General features: G+C 35.8%; 1 protein-coding gene across 7 annotated transcripts in view; it reads right to left on the minus strand.

The window, feature by feature from the left end:
• Positions 1 to 18,413, minus strand: part of ATE1 (arginyltransferase 1) — a 97,349-nt gene that overhangs the window by 68,007 nt on the left and 10,929 nt on the right. For 4 of the 7 annotated variants that reach the window (XM_067300331.1, XM_067300330.1, XM_067300332.1 and 1 more), the window contains exons 6-8: positions 16,258 to 16,490; positions 14,411 to 14,539; positions 13,251 to 13,379 (exon numbers count right to left, since the gene is read on the minus strand). In XM_067300331.1, coding sequence (XP_067156432.1) covers positions 13,251 to 13,379; positions 14,411 to 14,539; positions 16,258 to 16,490 — 491 coding nt within the window. The remainder of the gene's footprint in view (positions 1 to 13,250; positions 13,380 to 14,410; positions 14,540 to 16,257; positions 16,491 to 18,413) is intronic. The other 3 variants (XM_067300337.1, XM_067300334.1, XM_067300335.1) reach the window with 2 other exon arrangements.

Genomic DNA, 18,413 nt, shown 5'->3' on the forward strand with positions numbered 1-18,413 from the left:
CTTAGGTCAAACTTCCAATAAGGCTAGACAATAAGGCTAGAAAGTATTATGAAACTAGACTGAAATTAACCTGAAAAATGAACCAAATTCTGTAACATTTAAATAATTATTAAAAATATGGTCATAAATAGAAAACAGGACAAAGTGTAGCAGGTTTATAACAACAGATGGTGCAAAACTTATTTCTGGACTGCACCTATTTAGCATTTTCAACAGTGACTCACAAAAACATACGAATGCTAACAGAACACAGTTTCAGAGATATCCATGGACCAAATGTTGAAAGGCACATTTTCAAAACATACTATGTAAGGAAAGAGGGGGTTTAAAGTTCCAGCGTATGACTCAAATGCAGTTTTCAGAATGAGAATTAGACTAGGGAAATAGAAATAATTGCTGAAGGACAGAACTTGCATTTCAGAATTAAAGTTTCAAATCCATTATGGAGCAAGAAAAGTTACTGCGGCTTTGTCTTCTCAGAAGAAAATCTGACCGTCTTACAATAAAGATCTTTTAATTCTACATGGACTTGCATAAGAAAACTCAGTATCAAAATTGGGAAAAACAATATAAACTGGGAAGTAAAAAATGCAACCTGAACTGAATCAATACAACTGTGGACAAGTTGCTTAATCTACTGGATGCCTAAATTCTTTGGCTCTCATAGCCATTTCAAGGATAAAATCCATGAATCCAAGGCAGTACAGTTACAAAGGCCACACAAGTAAATAGAAAGAATCAGCCTGATAAACAAGTACTGGTTCTCAGTTTTTAAATTAACATTATCAGAGATCTGAAATGCTAGATTATCAAAGTGAGGCAGATTTCTCTGAAGCAGCAGCCAGCCATGAAGAGCCAATCATCACATTAGCTCTGTCATCAACTGAAAGGATAAAATAATTCAAGAGCACTGTAAGATGCATGGCTGTCTAATAAAATTCAAAAGCACTAAGATGCATGGCTGCCTAGACAGGCTAAGAAATTTAAAAATAGCCACAACAGCTATTATTTTTAATTTTTTTATTATTTTTATTATTTTTATTTTATTGCTAATATCAACTTTCGAATTGATCAGAATGTGCTCCTTGGCATTTCCTAGACTTCTTACTCAGTTTTCTGTATTAGTTCAAGTGCATTTTTGGGAGGCAATTTAAAAAAAAACTGGAAAAGAAAAAGACTATTTCAGTAATTCTTTGCACCTTTTCGAACAGTGCATCTTTTGTATGTTGTTAAATTCTTTTCTTCCAAGACAAATATTTAGCTAAGCACAAAGTAAAGAGTGTCCAGCTAGCTTTGCAGTGGGAACTGAGACGCATACTATTTTTCTACAAGCTTGCTATTATAAAACACCCCTGAAAAGTTAAATAAAATGCTTGCTTCAGTAGGTCTAAACAGCAATAAACTATTCACTCTGGCTCTTTCTAGAAACTGTAGAATTTTTAAGATCATTTATGGAAATGTTTTCTAACTTGTGTAGCTGCCACATAGCTTGTTTCAGTTACACTGCAGCTGTGTTTCTTAAAGACAAAGACTACTATAAAAAGACTTAAAGCCTAAAAATCACATTAATGAACTAGATGCAATGTATCAGTGTTTTAAACTAGGTATATCAACCACCGAATTCACTGGAAAAGAGGCAAAAAACCCCCACTTAACTTCAAATTTTCACATAATATTTTTTATATAAAACTCAGTTCAGAATGATAGGCACCAGTTTTTTTTAGCACAAGAACAGATTACCATTAAAGAACTAAATTAGTTGACAGCTAATATAATACTACGCTGACAGCTTCTACAGTTGACTTCAAGAAGTACTTTAAGGACAATGTTGGGTCAGAAATGTAATGTCCCTAGTGAGACATTTCTTCTTTAAAAAGAACTACCGGGGATAGTCACTATTCTGTCCAAATTAGCTAATGATGTAATCATCACTGGGATCAGAAGTTTTCCATTTTGGCACAAAAGAAATGAGAAGTCATCTTTTCATTATATTTTGTTTATCGTCTTAGTTTCTAAGCTACACAGGTCCACATCTGTATCTATCATTTAAATAACATGAAATGTATGTTTAACACTTCATGTAAAACACAAAAGACATGTAGGCAGCAAAATGTTCTAACATACATATAATTTTACATATTTTTTTTAATTGTGCTGAAGCTGGGTTAGAGATGGATCACAAAATTTCTGGGTGACTTATATTCTGCAAAGAATCACAGAATCACAGAATCACAGAATCACAGAATCACAGAATCACAGAATCACAGAATCACAGAATCACAGAATCACAGAATCACAGAATCACAGAATCACAGAATCACAGAGTGGTTGAGGTTGGAAGGGACCTCTGGAGATCATCTAGTCCAACCGCCCTGCTCAAGCAGGGTCACCTAGAGCACATTGCACAGGATTGCATCCAGGCGCGTTTTGAATAGCTCCAGAGAAGGAGACTCCACCACCTCTCTGGGCAACCTGTTCCAGGGCTCTGTCACTCTCACAGTGAAAAAGTTTTTCCTCATGTTCAGATGGAAGTGTCTGTGTTTCAGTTTGTGCCCATTTCCTCGTGTCCTGTCGCTCGGCACCACTGAAAAGAGTCTGGTCCCATCCTCTCGACACCCTCCCTTCAGATACTTGTACACGTTGATAAGATCTCCTCTCAGCCTCCTCTTCTCCAGGCTGAACAGGCCCAGCTCTCTCAGCCTTTCCTCATAAGAGAGATGCTCCAGTCCCCTAATCATCTTTGTGGCCCTTCGCTGGACTTGCTCCAGTAGTGCCACATCCCTCTTGTACTGGGGAGCCCAGAACTGGACGCAGTACTCCAGATGGGGCCTCACCAGGGCTGAGTAGAGGGGGAGAATCACCTCCCTCGACCTGCTGGCAACACTCTTCCTCATGCACCCCAGGATACCATTGGCCTTCTTGGCCACAAGGGCACATTGCTGCCTCATGCTTAACTTGGTGTCCACCAGCACTCCCAGGTCCTTCTCCGCAGAGCTGCTTTCCAGCAGGTCAACCCCCAACCTGTACTGGTGCATGGGGTTATTCCTCCCCAGGTGCAGGACCCTGCACTTGCCTTTGTTGAACTTCAGGAGGTTCCTCTCCGCCCACCTCTCCAGCCTGTCCAGGTCTCTCTGAATGGCAGCACAGCCCTCTGGGGTATCGGCCACTCCTCCCAGTTTTGTATCGTCAGCAAACTTGCTGAGGGTGCACTCTGTGCCTTCATCCAGGTCATTGATGAAGAAGTTGAATAAGACTGGACCCAGGACTGACCCCTGGGGGACACTGCTAGCTACAGGCCTCCAACTAGACTCTGTGCCGCTGATCACAACTCTCTGAACTCTGCCATTCAGCCAGTTCTCAAGCCACCTCACTGTCCACTCATCTAACCCACACTTCCTGAGCTTGTCTATGAGGATGCTATGGGAGACAGTGTCAAAAGCCTTGCTGAAGTCTAGGTAGACAACATCCACTGCTCTCCCCTCATCTACCCAGCCAGTCATTCCATCATAGAAGGCTATCAGCCTTCCCTAAATTCCTTACACAGAAGCACAGGCATTTGTGCTGGCAAGGAAGAGTTAAACCTTTTGCAAATATGGATTCCTCTCAGCAAAACAGAAGACAAGCCAGATCTATTACTAAGTTCCCTTAAATCCAATGTTCTCATCTGAAGAGCCAGTCTATGCCCTTAGACCTAGCTACTTTATCTATCTTGTTTTCAAATTTCTGTACTGTAATTTTACAAAGTGAAAGCATGAAATACTACCTCATTTCTCTGGTATCTTCTGTTTCTTGAGGTAAACTCACAATAACAGTGTGATACATCAGTAGAGCAAACTTTCAACTAGCATTAGCACTTGATTCAATTATCAAAGTATATCTGTGACTGTACAAAACAAGCATATAGTTCACTCTTCTGTCTTGTTCTCAGATCATTATTCTATCCATTAACCTATACATTTTGTTAAAGTGGTCAAAAAGCAGGTAGCAATAAAATAGCATAGCACTACAAAGTGCCAAGTGCAACACTTCAAATTATTCAACCACCAAACATAATGGGTTATAGAGCTATATCTATAACATTAACAAAGAATTTGGACCAAAAACCTGTTTGGAAAACCATCCATTCAAATCTGCAAACAGCCAATTAAATAATTTGAAAATGAAATGAAGGATCATACTTGTATACATATTTTCTATGCTAATCATGTGGAAACATATAAAATGCATTTTTCTCTTACGTGTGTTACAAGTACTGTATAACTACTAATTTGTTAACTTAGATTACACTTAACAATGATGAATACCCATGACCACATGAATTTCACCATCACTATTCAAGCATACCAGCTGCATGATTTTCTGTGTCAGCAGAAAGTATATGGACCATATGAACAATTTATGACTAAATCTCTACAGGAGAAAGAAAAAAAAAAAAGACTTGGTTTTCCTTCACCTATAAAATTGGCAAACGCAACATTTAAGTGACACATACATAAGTTAAATCCAGAGATTCCAATCAATATCATGACCACCTCTTAACTCTTCTGATTCTTTTAAATTTCCAAAGGCACTCACTTTCCAAACCTGTTTGAAGACAGCCTCTCACACTCCCTCTACGTAGCAACTGTGCAAGCACAAGAATAACTAGACCTGACTTAACTCCCTGTGCTGGCTGTAACAGATATTGCACTTACTGTCAATCACAATGCTTTGTGCTGGTGTTAAAACTATGCTGAACAATGAAAATTGTATAGTGTGTACTGAACAGTTATTCCACAGAAAATTAAGACAATAACAAACCTGCAAGCACAAATAATTATGTTATATGCAGTTGGAAAGAAAAATGTATCTTCAGTCGTGTTTTATTTGGGGATGGTGATTGAGAATTGATTATTTGCAGAAGCAAGACGTAAGGAAAATATAAGCTGCCAGAGTTTATAAGATCTGATGCAAGTATAAATCAAGAATCATTATAAGAAAAAATAGCTAATAATAAAGTAGAATCTGATAATAAATATTACAATAGCATAACAGATTTTTTCTTCTCTGTACTATTTCATATTCAATAAATACAAAACAAAACACCTGAGATTCAGAAACAAAAAAGCAAAAAAACAAGGAGGCAATAGCATTTAGTTTACATGTATTTATCAGAGGTCAAACTTGCATGAACCAAAGTTGATTTCTAAAGTACAACAACACATAACAACTGAAGTGCCTTTGTCATTAATTGTAGACATTTTAATGTAAATCAACTGCAATATGCAGTCTTGCATGCAATAACTCTTATAAAAAACTACTGCAGAAGAAGACTACTCCTCCTAAACTGACCGATACTGAACATACTTTATTATATTCCCCCAGAGATAATCAAACGTTAAGATGTAAATTAGTCAAGCTCCCCCTTCCAAGAAATACAGGTTCAAAAACCATACTTGACATTTCTCTGAGCATGATTTATTATGGCAAAGCTTTATTATGATTTGTTATTAGATTTATTGTGACAAATAAGCAAGAAAAAAAACTAGACAAATTTCATTCATACAATTTGTTTGCGTAATTATGGTACTGTTGATCTGCTGATCACATATATAATTTGTGTTTCAATTGATCTTTCACTGATAACATAGAGAAAGACTTAATGCCTGTTTAATGGAAGGATGCACAGAATCTATTACACTGCATGATCTACGATAATGTTCTCCAAATTGTATCTTGCACAGGAACTCTCTTGTTCAGCGAACAGAGCACTACAGTACTTCCTCACTGTTCATTACAGGTCTCCTTTGTTCAATTTCTCCCAGCTTTTGTAATCTCAATTTTTCTTTATTGCTTGACTCACTTCACAAAACACATCACCACCATCCAAGCAGAACCCAAATAAGTAACATTTGTAAGTATGTAAATAAATCCTTGCAACTGATTTCATTAGTGGCTTTTTGTATGTATTATATACACTGATCCACACACTAAAGATGTCTGACTATTGTCTTCCACTACTTTAGCAAGAAAAAAGTTAAACACTAATGCGGTAACTGCTCTACTACACAGGGAATAATACATGAGGACTAGTGTCTTGGATCTGAGAAAAAGATCTTTATACACTAATATTCTATCTCCATAAAAGGCCAGAAGAAATGCATAAATAGTGTGGCAAACACTAGAACAGATTCTTCCCTTGTACATTTTTCCAGTTTCCAAAAAATGAGCAGTTCAGGGATTTTGCTAATCCAAGAGTAGCCTTGGATCACCATGTTTAATAGGCAGTGATACACCTGTATTCCATGATTGTATCTTAACTCTTTTAGAAGCTATTTATATTTTCCTCACATAATTTTTGGGCATTCCCCAATTCTGTTTTTTCCCTAACAATTCTTTTTAAGATATGGTATATATATTATTCAAAAAGTGGATGACTATGCATTTGCATAATAACATAGTAAGATCTTATGTTCTCACAGAGGAAAAACTGAAAATTTAGTTCTTCCACAGCAGTTTTCAAGAGCAACTATTATTAAGCAGTCTTTAATTAGAGAACCATTTGCTGTATTTTTCCTCAGAACACCAATCCAATTCAATTAAAGCATGCTGAATAAATATTCTTAGATGCCTTCAACTTTATGCAACATCAACACCTGACTGCACTAGGGAGCACAGAGACAACCAGGTCAGTTTTGAAGCCGAAATCCTCCAGCAACCAACTAAAGCTTTTCGGGGGGTACTGAGAAGTTTTCCAAGGGAAGGTCAATGTGTAGTAAACGAACTAAGAGAAAAGGGGATAATCAATAGATAAAAAGCCTACAGAGAAAATAGTTGTAGCTTTTATGCCATGGTAAAAGCATACTTTAAAAGTTTTCACTTGCAAGATAAATTATTTTTGATTCCAGGAGCAACTGGAGGTTCAAAACTGTTCCTAGAATGCTAAATTGTTTGGCAGATAAAAGATATACTTCAGCCTTACCATAGTCTTTGCTCACCCATCAGAGAAGCAATAAAGATCTTGACAATGCTTTCATAGAAAAGGCAAACTTCTTCACCTCTGGGGCAGCACTAACTCTGGGACTTGGAAAAGTTTACTTCCACTACCAAACTTCTACCCTATCTTTTATTAGGACAGAAGCCACTGCATCAATCAGAAATCAGTACTGCACCATCATGTATCACAGGACTCTCCAGCAAAATCTGAAACTAATTTTTTTACATGCGGACGCACACATAGGTATGCACATTCACACACACACCCTTCTTCCGATATACTAAAACAGTGATATCTAATCTGAATGCAGCAAACTATACATATTGCATATACACGCAACTTAAGTCCAACTATTTTCTCATAGAAAATTGTATGAATAGTGATTGTACAGGTTAGTAGTAACACTCATGATGTGAGGTAATCTTAACCTTATTGAGAGGGTAGCAAATATGGCATGGCAGTGTGTAATAATTATGACTAATTTGACTAATTCCTTGTTGATGACCTCATGCATAATATACACTACTTGAAAGCAAGTTAAATGGATGCTGTTTATCCAGTCAACCCACTCTTACCAAGCCACTTCACGCAACTTGAGCATACTGGTCAAATCCAGACCAATAAGCGCAGAACATTTTCTCAGCTTTTATCTCCCATCTCCTCATTTTAAAACTGATGCTTTAAAAATCATTATCAAATACTTATATTATGCCAGGACAGCACCCAAAGACCACCTTAGAATAAACATGGTTCAAGATAAAAATTTAGATTAAATAATTAGATTAAATAATTAAGATTAGATTAAATAATAAAGATATAGATTAAATAATTAGATTAAATAATAAAGCTTCTACCAAAGCATTTAAAATACAGAATCCTGGCTACCATGAGCTATTGAATGACTTAAATTAGATTATCAGAGTAGCATAACTCAATGAAAGTGGTTTTGGAAGTAAGGCCTAAATTAACACAAGGAACAATATACTGTTTGACAGCCAAATTATTCAGTGGGGTATGACTAAACAAAGTTAAAGAAAGATAGTATGCAAGGAGTTACTAAGATATTATAGTTCAGTTTTCACACAACAAATGAAGTGTGAAGATTAAATTACAAGAATGGCAGCTTCAGAGGTAAAAAGCATTGTACCACACTACAGTGCTAAGAAACACTGCTAAAAACTGAAAGAAACCACCATCTTCAAAACACCACTGAAGAATGAGAAAATAGAAGCAAAACATTTTAGTCAGCATCTGAGTAAAGGAGGAATAAAGGGGAGAAAAAGCAATATATTTTTGAGGGGGACACATTTTAATGATGGAAAGCAATGGAAAAGACTGTGGAAACATTCATCAGACATTGTAATAGAATAACTGAATTTCTTTAAAACATTTTGAAGTATTATTAAAAATTGTAGATTTAAAGCTGTAGTTTGCAGGGAGGGCTTTTTGCTTGTTTGTTTGCATGTTTGTTTTAAAAAATTACCAAGGTAAACTGGTATCTAAAACTGACTAGCTTTTAATAGCAGTATGATTAAGAAACATAAGCTACAAGCCTGGAGTCACAAGTGAAATTCAATCTTACAACTTCTTTATCTATGAATTTACATAAATCATAAATTTTGGAACCAGAGCAAATAGTCTCGCATTCTCAGAAGTAATTCCTTTTTTTTTTTTTTTTTTTTTTTTTTTTAAAGGAGAGAAGGTCTTGACTACCAGATGAACTAAAAAGTTACACAGAGCTTTTTCCTATTACATTTTGACTATTAAATGGTCACTGAACTTGACTGGACAAACCTATGTTCTTAATAAATAAAAGCGTTAGTTTTGTGGTTCTGATATCATTTCACAGAGCAGGAGGTAAAAGGTCAGTTTATGGGCCACTGAAGAAATTGTTTATTAGGAAGGCAAAGCTTGTCTCCTAAATTGGAAAAAAAGGTTTATTTTCTAATATTTCTTTTAGCAGTTAACAAACTACTCTACCTTCCTAAGCAGAATACCATCACTTATTCTCTCTCACACACATGCAGGCTCAAGGAATGTAAAAGCACACCAAGCTGTGGTTTTGAAAAGAGACCACAAATTAAATTAAAATGAAGGATGAAGAGGGTTTGTTGACAGTGGAACTTCAAGAAAACAAACTCATGAGAGAGTGTTGTCGCTTCCCAAATATTTAGATTTTGAAGAAAAAAGTCTCTACCATTGTACAAGTATATTTTAAAACATACAGTAATGACATTCACAGTATATTTCTAAGATTACAAACAAAAAAAATCCTACAGCTTTTATCAAGTACAAAATCAGAAAGGTTCTGTGGTTTAACAACTGTGCCATTCAGTTCAGTTGGCCATAATGCCTGCTTTAGCTCCACAGTGCCCTCAATTCATTCATGAAATATCAACTATATAGAACCAGATGTACAACAAATTCCTTAGAATTAGCAAAAGTAATGCAGGTATGTGGGAAATGATGGAGACACTACATATGTTGTAAAAGAAAATGGAAAGGACCAATTATTTGCTTTGACCAAATAATCCTACCCAATTCAGCAATGGTTTAGTGATACAGGCTGCTCTGAAGAGCTGGGACAGAAGATAAGACCCAGAGATCATTTCCCCCACATACCCAGAAAAACCTTCAGATGTGTACCACTATCATTCTAATCCCACGTGTACTAATCTTTTAGTACATAAAGCCATCACTTCTAACTAAATGCCTAATGAGCATCTTTACTCTTAAAATCTTATATAGTCTTCTAATGGACTATTTGCTTTTAGATAATGAAGTCCATTGCTAGTAGCATCAAAAGTAAAATCTCAAGCCCAGAAGATCAATACTGAAAGAAACTCTGAGGCTATTTTATAGGCATGGGTGCAGTGCCCTAAAACAAGCAAATACATATCAATTTAAGGAAATTTGTATAGGCTCTAGGTGCTGTTATGACTGAATATCCTTCTTGACCACAACAATAGCAGTTGTAACTAAAGTTTTAAGGATGAGCCCAGGTGAAAAGGAGGATATAAAAGACAACGAAAATCTGATTATGAAAGGCAATAATGAAAGAAAAAAAAAGGAAGACTTATGGCATCTTCATGACAGCATACAAGCTACATTGGAAGAATACTGTCCACCACTACAAGAGAGACCCAAACACAAACAAAGAACATGCCAGTATGGGCATGTTGCTGCTATAACAGCGAAAAAACAGTACTTGAACCAAACTCTAGTTTGGAACTGATCAAACTATAGTTCTAATGAAGATTAAAAGAAATCAAGCTTGCCAAGATGAAAATCGAAGAAAGCACAATCCCATGATTGAAGGGCATGGATTCCAGAAGCCATCAAGGTATTTTGGATATATCTCACGCTGACCATTATGATAAAGTATTTCAGACCAAAAAGCCTAAAATCAGTTTAGGAACTACTGAGGTAGAAGAGTAAAAAAGGTGTAACAAGGAACCCATGAGCTTATTAGTGTTACTGCAGTTTTCATCAGAGGCTCAGAAGGAGGAGAAAAGGACAAAGTAAAGAAGCAAAGAGGCAAAATTCCAAAAGGGCACAAACATCAGTTATCACTGGTCTCAGAATGGCACTAACCAGACAGTACGTAACACCAAAGATTATTTTGACCTGTTAAGTATTCTGTGAATTTCCTGTCCTGGAACTTATCTATTCCCCCTTCTCACACAAAATCTTCCCGACAAGTTATACATTCATTGTATAGATGCAAAAGGAGGGCCTTCTTTCACATTCACTGAGCAATAGTCAGCTTCATGGTCCACATACCTTTTGTTAATATTGTGAACTGTTTTATAACTTTCCTCATTAGTGTTATTTTTAAATAATCACCAAAATTATAAATCTATTCCTAAAATTGCCTTTTAATGTAATAAGGTTAATATTAAAACAGCCTAGCAGCTGATATGGGAAGACAGTATATTGCAATGCCAACAATCTAAGAATATATTCCAAAAGACTTATTAATATGTCCCACAATATTTTTTGTTGGATTCTGAATTTACATAAAGGCAGGTTTCTGAATGTGAAGTGTTCAGCTAAATGTAAAGTTAAATGTTTTTCACAAATGGGACACTTTCCAAATACAAAAGCATACAGAACTCTCCCTGAAAAGAAGGTTCATCCACCATGCACAGATATGGTACAATAGCTTGCACAGGAAGTTTTTTTTATATCCAAAGCTTCCTGGATGTTTGCCAATTTAAAGTCCAAAGCACACTTGTTATTACCCTGATAAAAAGCCCTATGTATAGGACAGAATTTCATTCTAATTTTACTTAAAAGACTGCTTGGCTCCATAATGTCTGAATGATGTATCAAAAAGTCTGTAAAAGAAAGAAAAAATTTGAGGTCTTTCAGATAGCAATTTCTATCCTCCCATTCAATAACTTGGACCACTTTTACCCTACTTGGTATCTTCTGTTGTTGTAAGTGACTCAGACAATTCTTCTCCCAGATTGTTTCAGTACAAAATGTTAAGGCTTCTAACTTGCACAAAAATACATTTTGTGTAATATAATTCTGCAGTTTATTTCCTGCAGAGAACGCGTTTGACTGAGCTTCAGAGCCCAATAATTGTGACTAGAGAGATCATCTTAACCAAGTATTCACTTGAACTGTACTTAACATGATTTACTAGTGTTCCAGAACTGTCTTAAACTAACTTAAACCCCATCAGCATCAGTCTGAGTTTTCACACTTCCCACAAGAAGTTTCAGAGACAGTAGTAAGTCTTCTCCTCTCCTCCCCTAAGATTATACTGAGCCTGCATAAACCTCATATCAGAGAGAAAAGACAAAGGTACAGCAGGGAAACACCTGTAGTAAGTAACAAGGAAAAAGACGAGTATAAAAAGGTCCTAAGAAATCAAATCCTTAAACTAGTAACAGTATGAACAGAAATTCATCTCCTTCCTATTTAAAAATACATAACATGTGACAGACTTCACACCTTACAATAGTGGAAATGTGAACTGTCCTTAACTCAACCCCATATGCTTTCATCCTCTATATTCCCTCAGTTAAAAAATTTAGACAAAAAAGTGGGGGGGTTGTTTTTGTTTTGGGGATTTTTTTTAAATGTATTGTCACCCTCTCTTCACATCAAGTTTTTTGGAGCTCAAAAACTTGGAGGAGTATCAATCATATATAAACATTAAGGCTACATTAATACATCCATTGTATCAGACAAGTCAAGTCACTAGTCAGACCGGCTAATGCCTGTTACGAATCTAGTAAATAGCTCAAACTGTCTTTATGTGTTTCCAAATTAACCTCAGTTATGTCAGAAATTTTAAAAAGGGCAGTGACTACTTCTTATTGTTGTTATGAGTCCTTTTATTTTACAAAACAAAGTGAAGAAATTTTATGGCTTTCCACAGTAGCATTTCACAGACGTTTCAAAAAAGCTACCCTTTCTTTTGAACTAAAGCCAGAAAATGATTATGTGGTTTTATTATTCTACATGGAAAGCAGCCTCAGTTTGCTGGGTGTCACTTCAGTGAGTCTCACTCTCCAGAACAGAAGAGTTTATGACTAGACAATTGATCAATATTGGCATCTTGCATTTGCAGCAGACAGAAATGACAGATCTAAGATACCAGTTTCGTGAATTCTGCTAATGCGAATGCTGTGCCACCTGCCAGCAAACCAGATGTGTGCTGTTTGTTTAAAAGCCCACTTCACTTTCTTTTTCTACTTATTAGATTAGGATTAGCATCATGGAAACACTTTTTTCTATTTTTAAAAGCAGATTTACTCATACACAGTGCATTCTTGTTGAGTCAGGCTGTGGTAATATTTCTACACTATTTCTACTGTGAAGTGTAGATTTAAGAGATCTTTAGCAATGAAATATGAATAAAACTGAAAATTTTAAAACCTTAACCTGTTAAATCAAGCAAGACAATGTCAAAACAAGGAGAAATGGGGAAACAGGTACCAAATACCTTTAGAATGGAAAAATTTTTTGGCATCAAAAAAAACAAAAAAAGCATTTCCACACCATTAGCTTATTTCCAGTGGATATTTCAGTACCAAACCCCTAATTCATTACTAACTTTTTTTTTTTTTTTTTTTGGCTATGATAGCTCTCTCTTCAGCTCAGTCTTCCCTGGGCTTACTAAAAAACATGATGCTTTCCCTCCCAAATGGAAACTACAATATTGTATTATTTAGAACCATTCTAAGAGACACCACCTCCTATCGTTTACCTGAACATTATAAAAATAATTGATAAAGGTGCATGCAGTGAACTGTACCTCATTTTCGTCACAGTCAGAAGGTGCATCCTTGTGTATAGCCATCTGATACTTGGCAAATAAAGCGGCTGATTGGCTGAAGGATGATTTGAACTGTGGGTCCTCAAAGGAAACAGGTACTAACCTCACCTTCAGAGCAAGGAAAATACAAGCATACTATTTTGAGTGCATATAAACAGATTATATGCTTCTGAAGGTAAGGCTAGTGTAAGATCTCCTCCTATCCATTTCAAAGCCTCTGAAGTCAGTGTTCTACTTTATACAGAGTAACAAATCCCATACACGGGATGTCTATTAATACTGCAACTTAATAAGCTTAAACTGACTGTTGATAATTTCATTAAAGAAAAAAATTTATAATGCTAGAACACTCCAAAATACTAGTTTATTCAATCTATTTTTTGAGGAAGTATCTAATAAATCAATCACAAATTTTATTTTTATTGTACAATTTCAAGGACTGTGCAAATATATTAATTTTAATGGCACATTACTAATCGCCTCCAGTTTAGCAATTACATATTCCTTCTACCTATGCTTTTACTCCAAACTTCAATTTCTTGTCTTTAGTCTCAGAGGGGTAATGTGCCCAACGGATAACTACTACACAGTGCCTGGTCACTACATTAAGTAGTAGCAGCAACGATGTGCAATTTAGACAGAGTACACTGATTCCTTTTTTAAGGGTTTAAATTGAAAGTGAAGAGCTTTATATAACTTCTGTGAACCTTAAGCCAACAATTTGCATGTGTGAATTTCTGCACTCGCATGACGGCCCTGATCACGCTTGTCCTCCTTAGGCAAGCATTCAAACCAAGGCCAATGAGACTGATTATAAATCCATCTAGTTTGAATTCTTTGGAGATCTGTATTTGTAAGGCCCACAAAATATTTATCTCCAAAAGTCTCATCCCCTCCATCTCTTACCCAATAGCATCACCATACAGCTTTCTTAACTTTTCAGTCTGCAATTAAGATCAAATATTTGTGGCACCCACAAAATGATACAAAAGAGTTTGCACTTTCAGGATGTTGGTCTTATCTGATATGATATTTTACATGGTTCAGAGTATAAAAGGATATTTCTCCTCGACCCTATGCAAGACACATGAAATGGAGGGGCAGCTGAAGTTTGCATAAAATTCATTTGGCCTTCTGACCTGATTTATAGTTGGTTTATCAGGTGGGTCCTTGTGAATAACCATCTGGTAACGTTTATAGACCTGGTAAGACTCCTGAAATGTGGCTTCGAACTGTGAACTTGGTGGAGATGATCTCACCAGCCTCACCTTCAGAAGTTAAAGACATTTATTATTACAGTGGTGCGATAACAATATATACAAACATCACAACAGAGAGAAATTCTGACTTCCAGCAAAAGAGGAGAGCCCTAAAAATTGAATTAATACATTAGACAGTAGATTTCCAACTCTTCAGCTCGATTTCGACTACTGAAGGATTTTATATTGAATGATATATGAGACTCTGAAATTATGAATTATGATAACTAAAATACCTATAGAAGAAATACACAAATAGTTGTCAATAAATAACAGCAATAAATGATACGCAGAACAACATTTAAAAAAATTTTTCTATACTTTTTAAAATCTGTTCTTATTGTAGCATACTGAAAAATACTAGAAAGATTCATGCATTTGGAAGACTCACCTCTACACTCTTTGGCTAAAGACCATTTTTGTATTGCAATAATCCCAAGGGGACTACTAGATATTTTTCAAACCAAAAGGAGAAGAGGAAACAACACTCCCATATTCAGTTACCACTGAATTGTAAGAGTAAATTATTTGTTATCCCCACAATCACCCTTACCAAAAAAAAACAACCAAAAACACACACACACCAAAAAAGACCAACAACCCCCCCCGCCACACACACACACCACACCATGGTTCTTAGTAAAAATGATTGCTCTCTGACCAAAGGAATGCTATCACATGAGCAACAGTGCATTCCTCTTCAAGAATATTTAAGGATGTGTTCATTTCAAAACCATGCAAATCTTTAATATGGTTCCATTTTCACAAATATCGTCTCTGACCTATAAAAAACAAACTTGCTGACATCCACAGTAAGAGGCAAAGATAATCTGTGAAAAGATTGCTGGAACCATCCTCTTTTTAATTCTCCTTGCATCTTCTTAATTAAAATGTTCAAACAAAGTCATTATTCTTCTGTTATAAAACTTATCAGAAAATTTGAAAGAATTAGTGAAATAAATCAATTCCATAGCTTATTGTCAATTATTTAGGGTAAATCTTTTAAGTCACCACCACTATATTTTTAAATAATTACCAAAAGAGTATTTAAAATGTAATTTCCCACACTATCATTGATCAATAGGTATAGGAAAATATTTACATTCTGATAAGTTTTTCAATTTCCAGAAAAAATTGGTGTCATGATTAATAAGTGCTAGGAAGTCCAAAAGTTTTCTAGATTACTATCTTTATATTACTAATAGACTTAATTGGCAACCACTGTATTTAAGTAAGCAAAATCTTATGCCTTAATTTTAATGGCTTTCACAGTCATCAACACATACCAATGACATTTATAAAGAAGAGCTATCTTCTTATTGGCTTAGTTTTATGAACAGTTACTGCTTTCCTGTCAAAATTCATTAACATAGATAATTTAAGCATTTATACACGTCAAAACTAAATATTGACTCTCTCTCATCATTAAACACTCAATTAATTCAAAGTTTTTAGTTTTCAAGTCACAGTGTATGAAATCAATTTACAAGTATTTCGTTAACTGTACCGGTCTCTGCTAAGACTGACTGTAAGTGCAAGAGTGCCCTCACGCGGTCACACAGAATTCAGTTGTACCACACATTTTTACCTTTGATTTTAAGATTTAAACTATAACCTTTCAATAAAGCCACAGGTACTAAATATCTAAGCCTTTGGAGCGTTTAGAAAAAATGCCTTAAGTAGACTTTTCCTTATTTTACCTTCAACAACAATGTAAGTGTCATTACCTCTAATTTGTGTGCTGCATCATCAGGTAAAGAGGCAAAAATGAAGTCTTCAACGGTTTTAGGCTGATTTGGTTTTGATTTAGAGTTTTGCAAGAGTAAAACTTGATCCCCTGCTTGAAGTGGAGAGCCTTCACATGTGCACATCTGGTTCTGAAGGAGTTTTTGCAATTTTCTTTCTTTACGTATGTCCTTTGCTTTTCGACAGGGTGGCTTGTTCAGATCAGCCCCTTTGCCTAAAAGGATACAAACAAAGAAATGAACACCACATTTTGCAACAAACAAGTAGTTCTTACACGATGACTGAATTAAATTATCATTAATTGAAGAGCACAGTCTGAAAATAGTATGATCTTTCACATTTACAACTGCTTAGCGGCCCAATGCCAAGCTAAGCTGTTGCAATGATTTTTCCTCTACAGCTGTCTAACGCAGCAAACTAGAAACAGCACCTTCATTTTAATTAATCTGGAAGTGTCAGTTTCTGAATTAATATGGAAACACATCGACCATGATCCCATATCAGAGCCAAGAATTTATTACAAAATAAATAAATTTAAAAAAAAAAAAATCTTCCTTCGACTTTGTTCTTACATCATTATACCACATCCTTCTCGTGCAAGCACAGAAAAGCTCCTGTTTACTGTACAGTGTGAAGATGCTCTCTATCCAAATAGCTGCAGAATCACTGTGAAATACTGAAAGAACAAAAAAAGTCACAGCCAACTGAGATTTATTACACTGCATTAGAAACCCAGACAGCTACACAATATACTATACTCCTGTAGAGGACTCAAAGCAGAAAGGATTTATTTTGTGTCTCCTGGAAGCCTTGCGCAGTGTACGGAGATACTGCCAACACCACTGATGTCATGTAAGAGAAGAGTAAAAGGCCACAATCTTATCTCTTTGCCTAAAAGAACATTCAGTTCATCTGTTTTCACTAATAGCTTTAATTTTACCAATCTATATTCCAGTATCTGTAACAGATAAACTGTTCATAAAGTTCTATTTGTGAAATGTTGTTTATTTAAAACAAAAGTCATACCTAGAAAACAAGAGGACCAACACGGAAAAGAGCAATTAGCATCACAGGAACTTAGTTTTACAGGAATAGAAATCCAAACAGCATGTACAAATATAAATGCAGAGTGGTCCAAATTCCTTAACAAAGGAGTCAGGTTAATTTTACACATAGGACAGTAATATAAAATTAACAAAAACAAAACAAAAAAACACCCAAACCAAGATATGGGACTATGTGTACTATAAAAATTAATACAAAATTTTCTTCAGTAGGAAAAAGATGGCTGGTCCCCACACCGTCCTCTAAGTGCACCAAAAGGATAACCATCCAAGTAAATCACCTTTTTACAAGCAGCAATTTCCCTACACATGGTGATTTTAATAAATGAATTTATGGATTTACAATCAGTATCAAACTTGTTAAAAAAAAAAAAATCACAAACGACATGAAACATTTTGCTAATGCTCTCAGGTCCACCTTTCATCTTTCCTTCAGCTTTGCACACCATTATTAACTATTCTAAGTAGCACACACAAGTAGCTGAACATCATACGTCACTCTAGAAGTCGAGTAAAAGCTGTATGAACCTCTCTGCTGCACCGCTGGAAACAGTGGCGGAAGAAATAACCAATTTCCAAGGAGTACCAGGCAAAGTCTCGCAGATACTCTGGAAAGCTACATTCAACACAGGGAGAGATGCCCTCAGCACAAACCAGCTAATGTAATACAAAGTAACTCGAATTCTGCTTTTTCCACCCACCCTTCCCCCACAGAGGCAGTGGTAGATGAGTTGCAGGCCAGAAGAGCACCATAATATTAAGGATTTAGAAAGGACAGGAAGACAGTGGAAAAAGACTACTTCCACATACGGAAATATGGAGTCACACATCTTGTACAGAACAAAGACATTGTAACAAATATTACGACAAACTGCTGAAGAAGTCTACGCCGTTAGTGTTCTCCTGAAATCTGTGTATTTGCAAGAGACTCCCACTGGCAACTTTTGAAAGATTAACCTTTTTAAATGGGAAAGTACGTACCCGGGAAGGTGAAGTGCTTTCATTTTAAGCACTAGGAAGAAGACACATTTCAGCTCTATTAAATTTATAAGAAATAAAGGATAATCCAAACC

This window comes from Apteryx mantelli, chromosome 7, assembly GCF_036417845.1.
Source record: "Apteryx mantelli isolate bAptMan1 chromosome 7, bAptMan1.hap1, whole genome shotgun sequence".
NCBI classification, from domain to species: Eukaryota; Metazoa; Chordata; class Aves; order Apterygiformes; family Apterygidae; genus Apteryx; species Apteryx mantelli.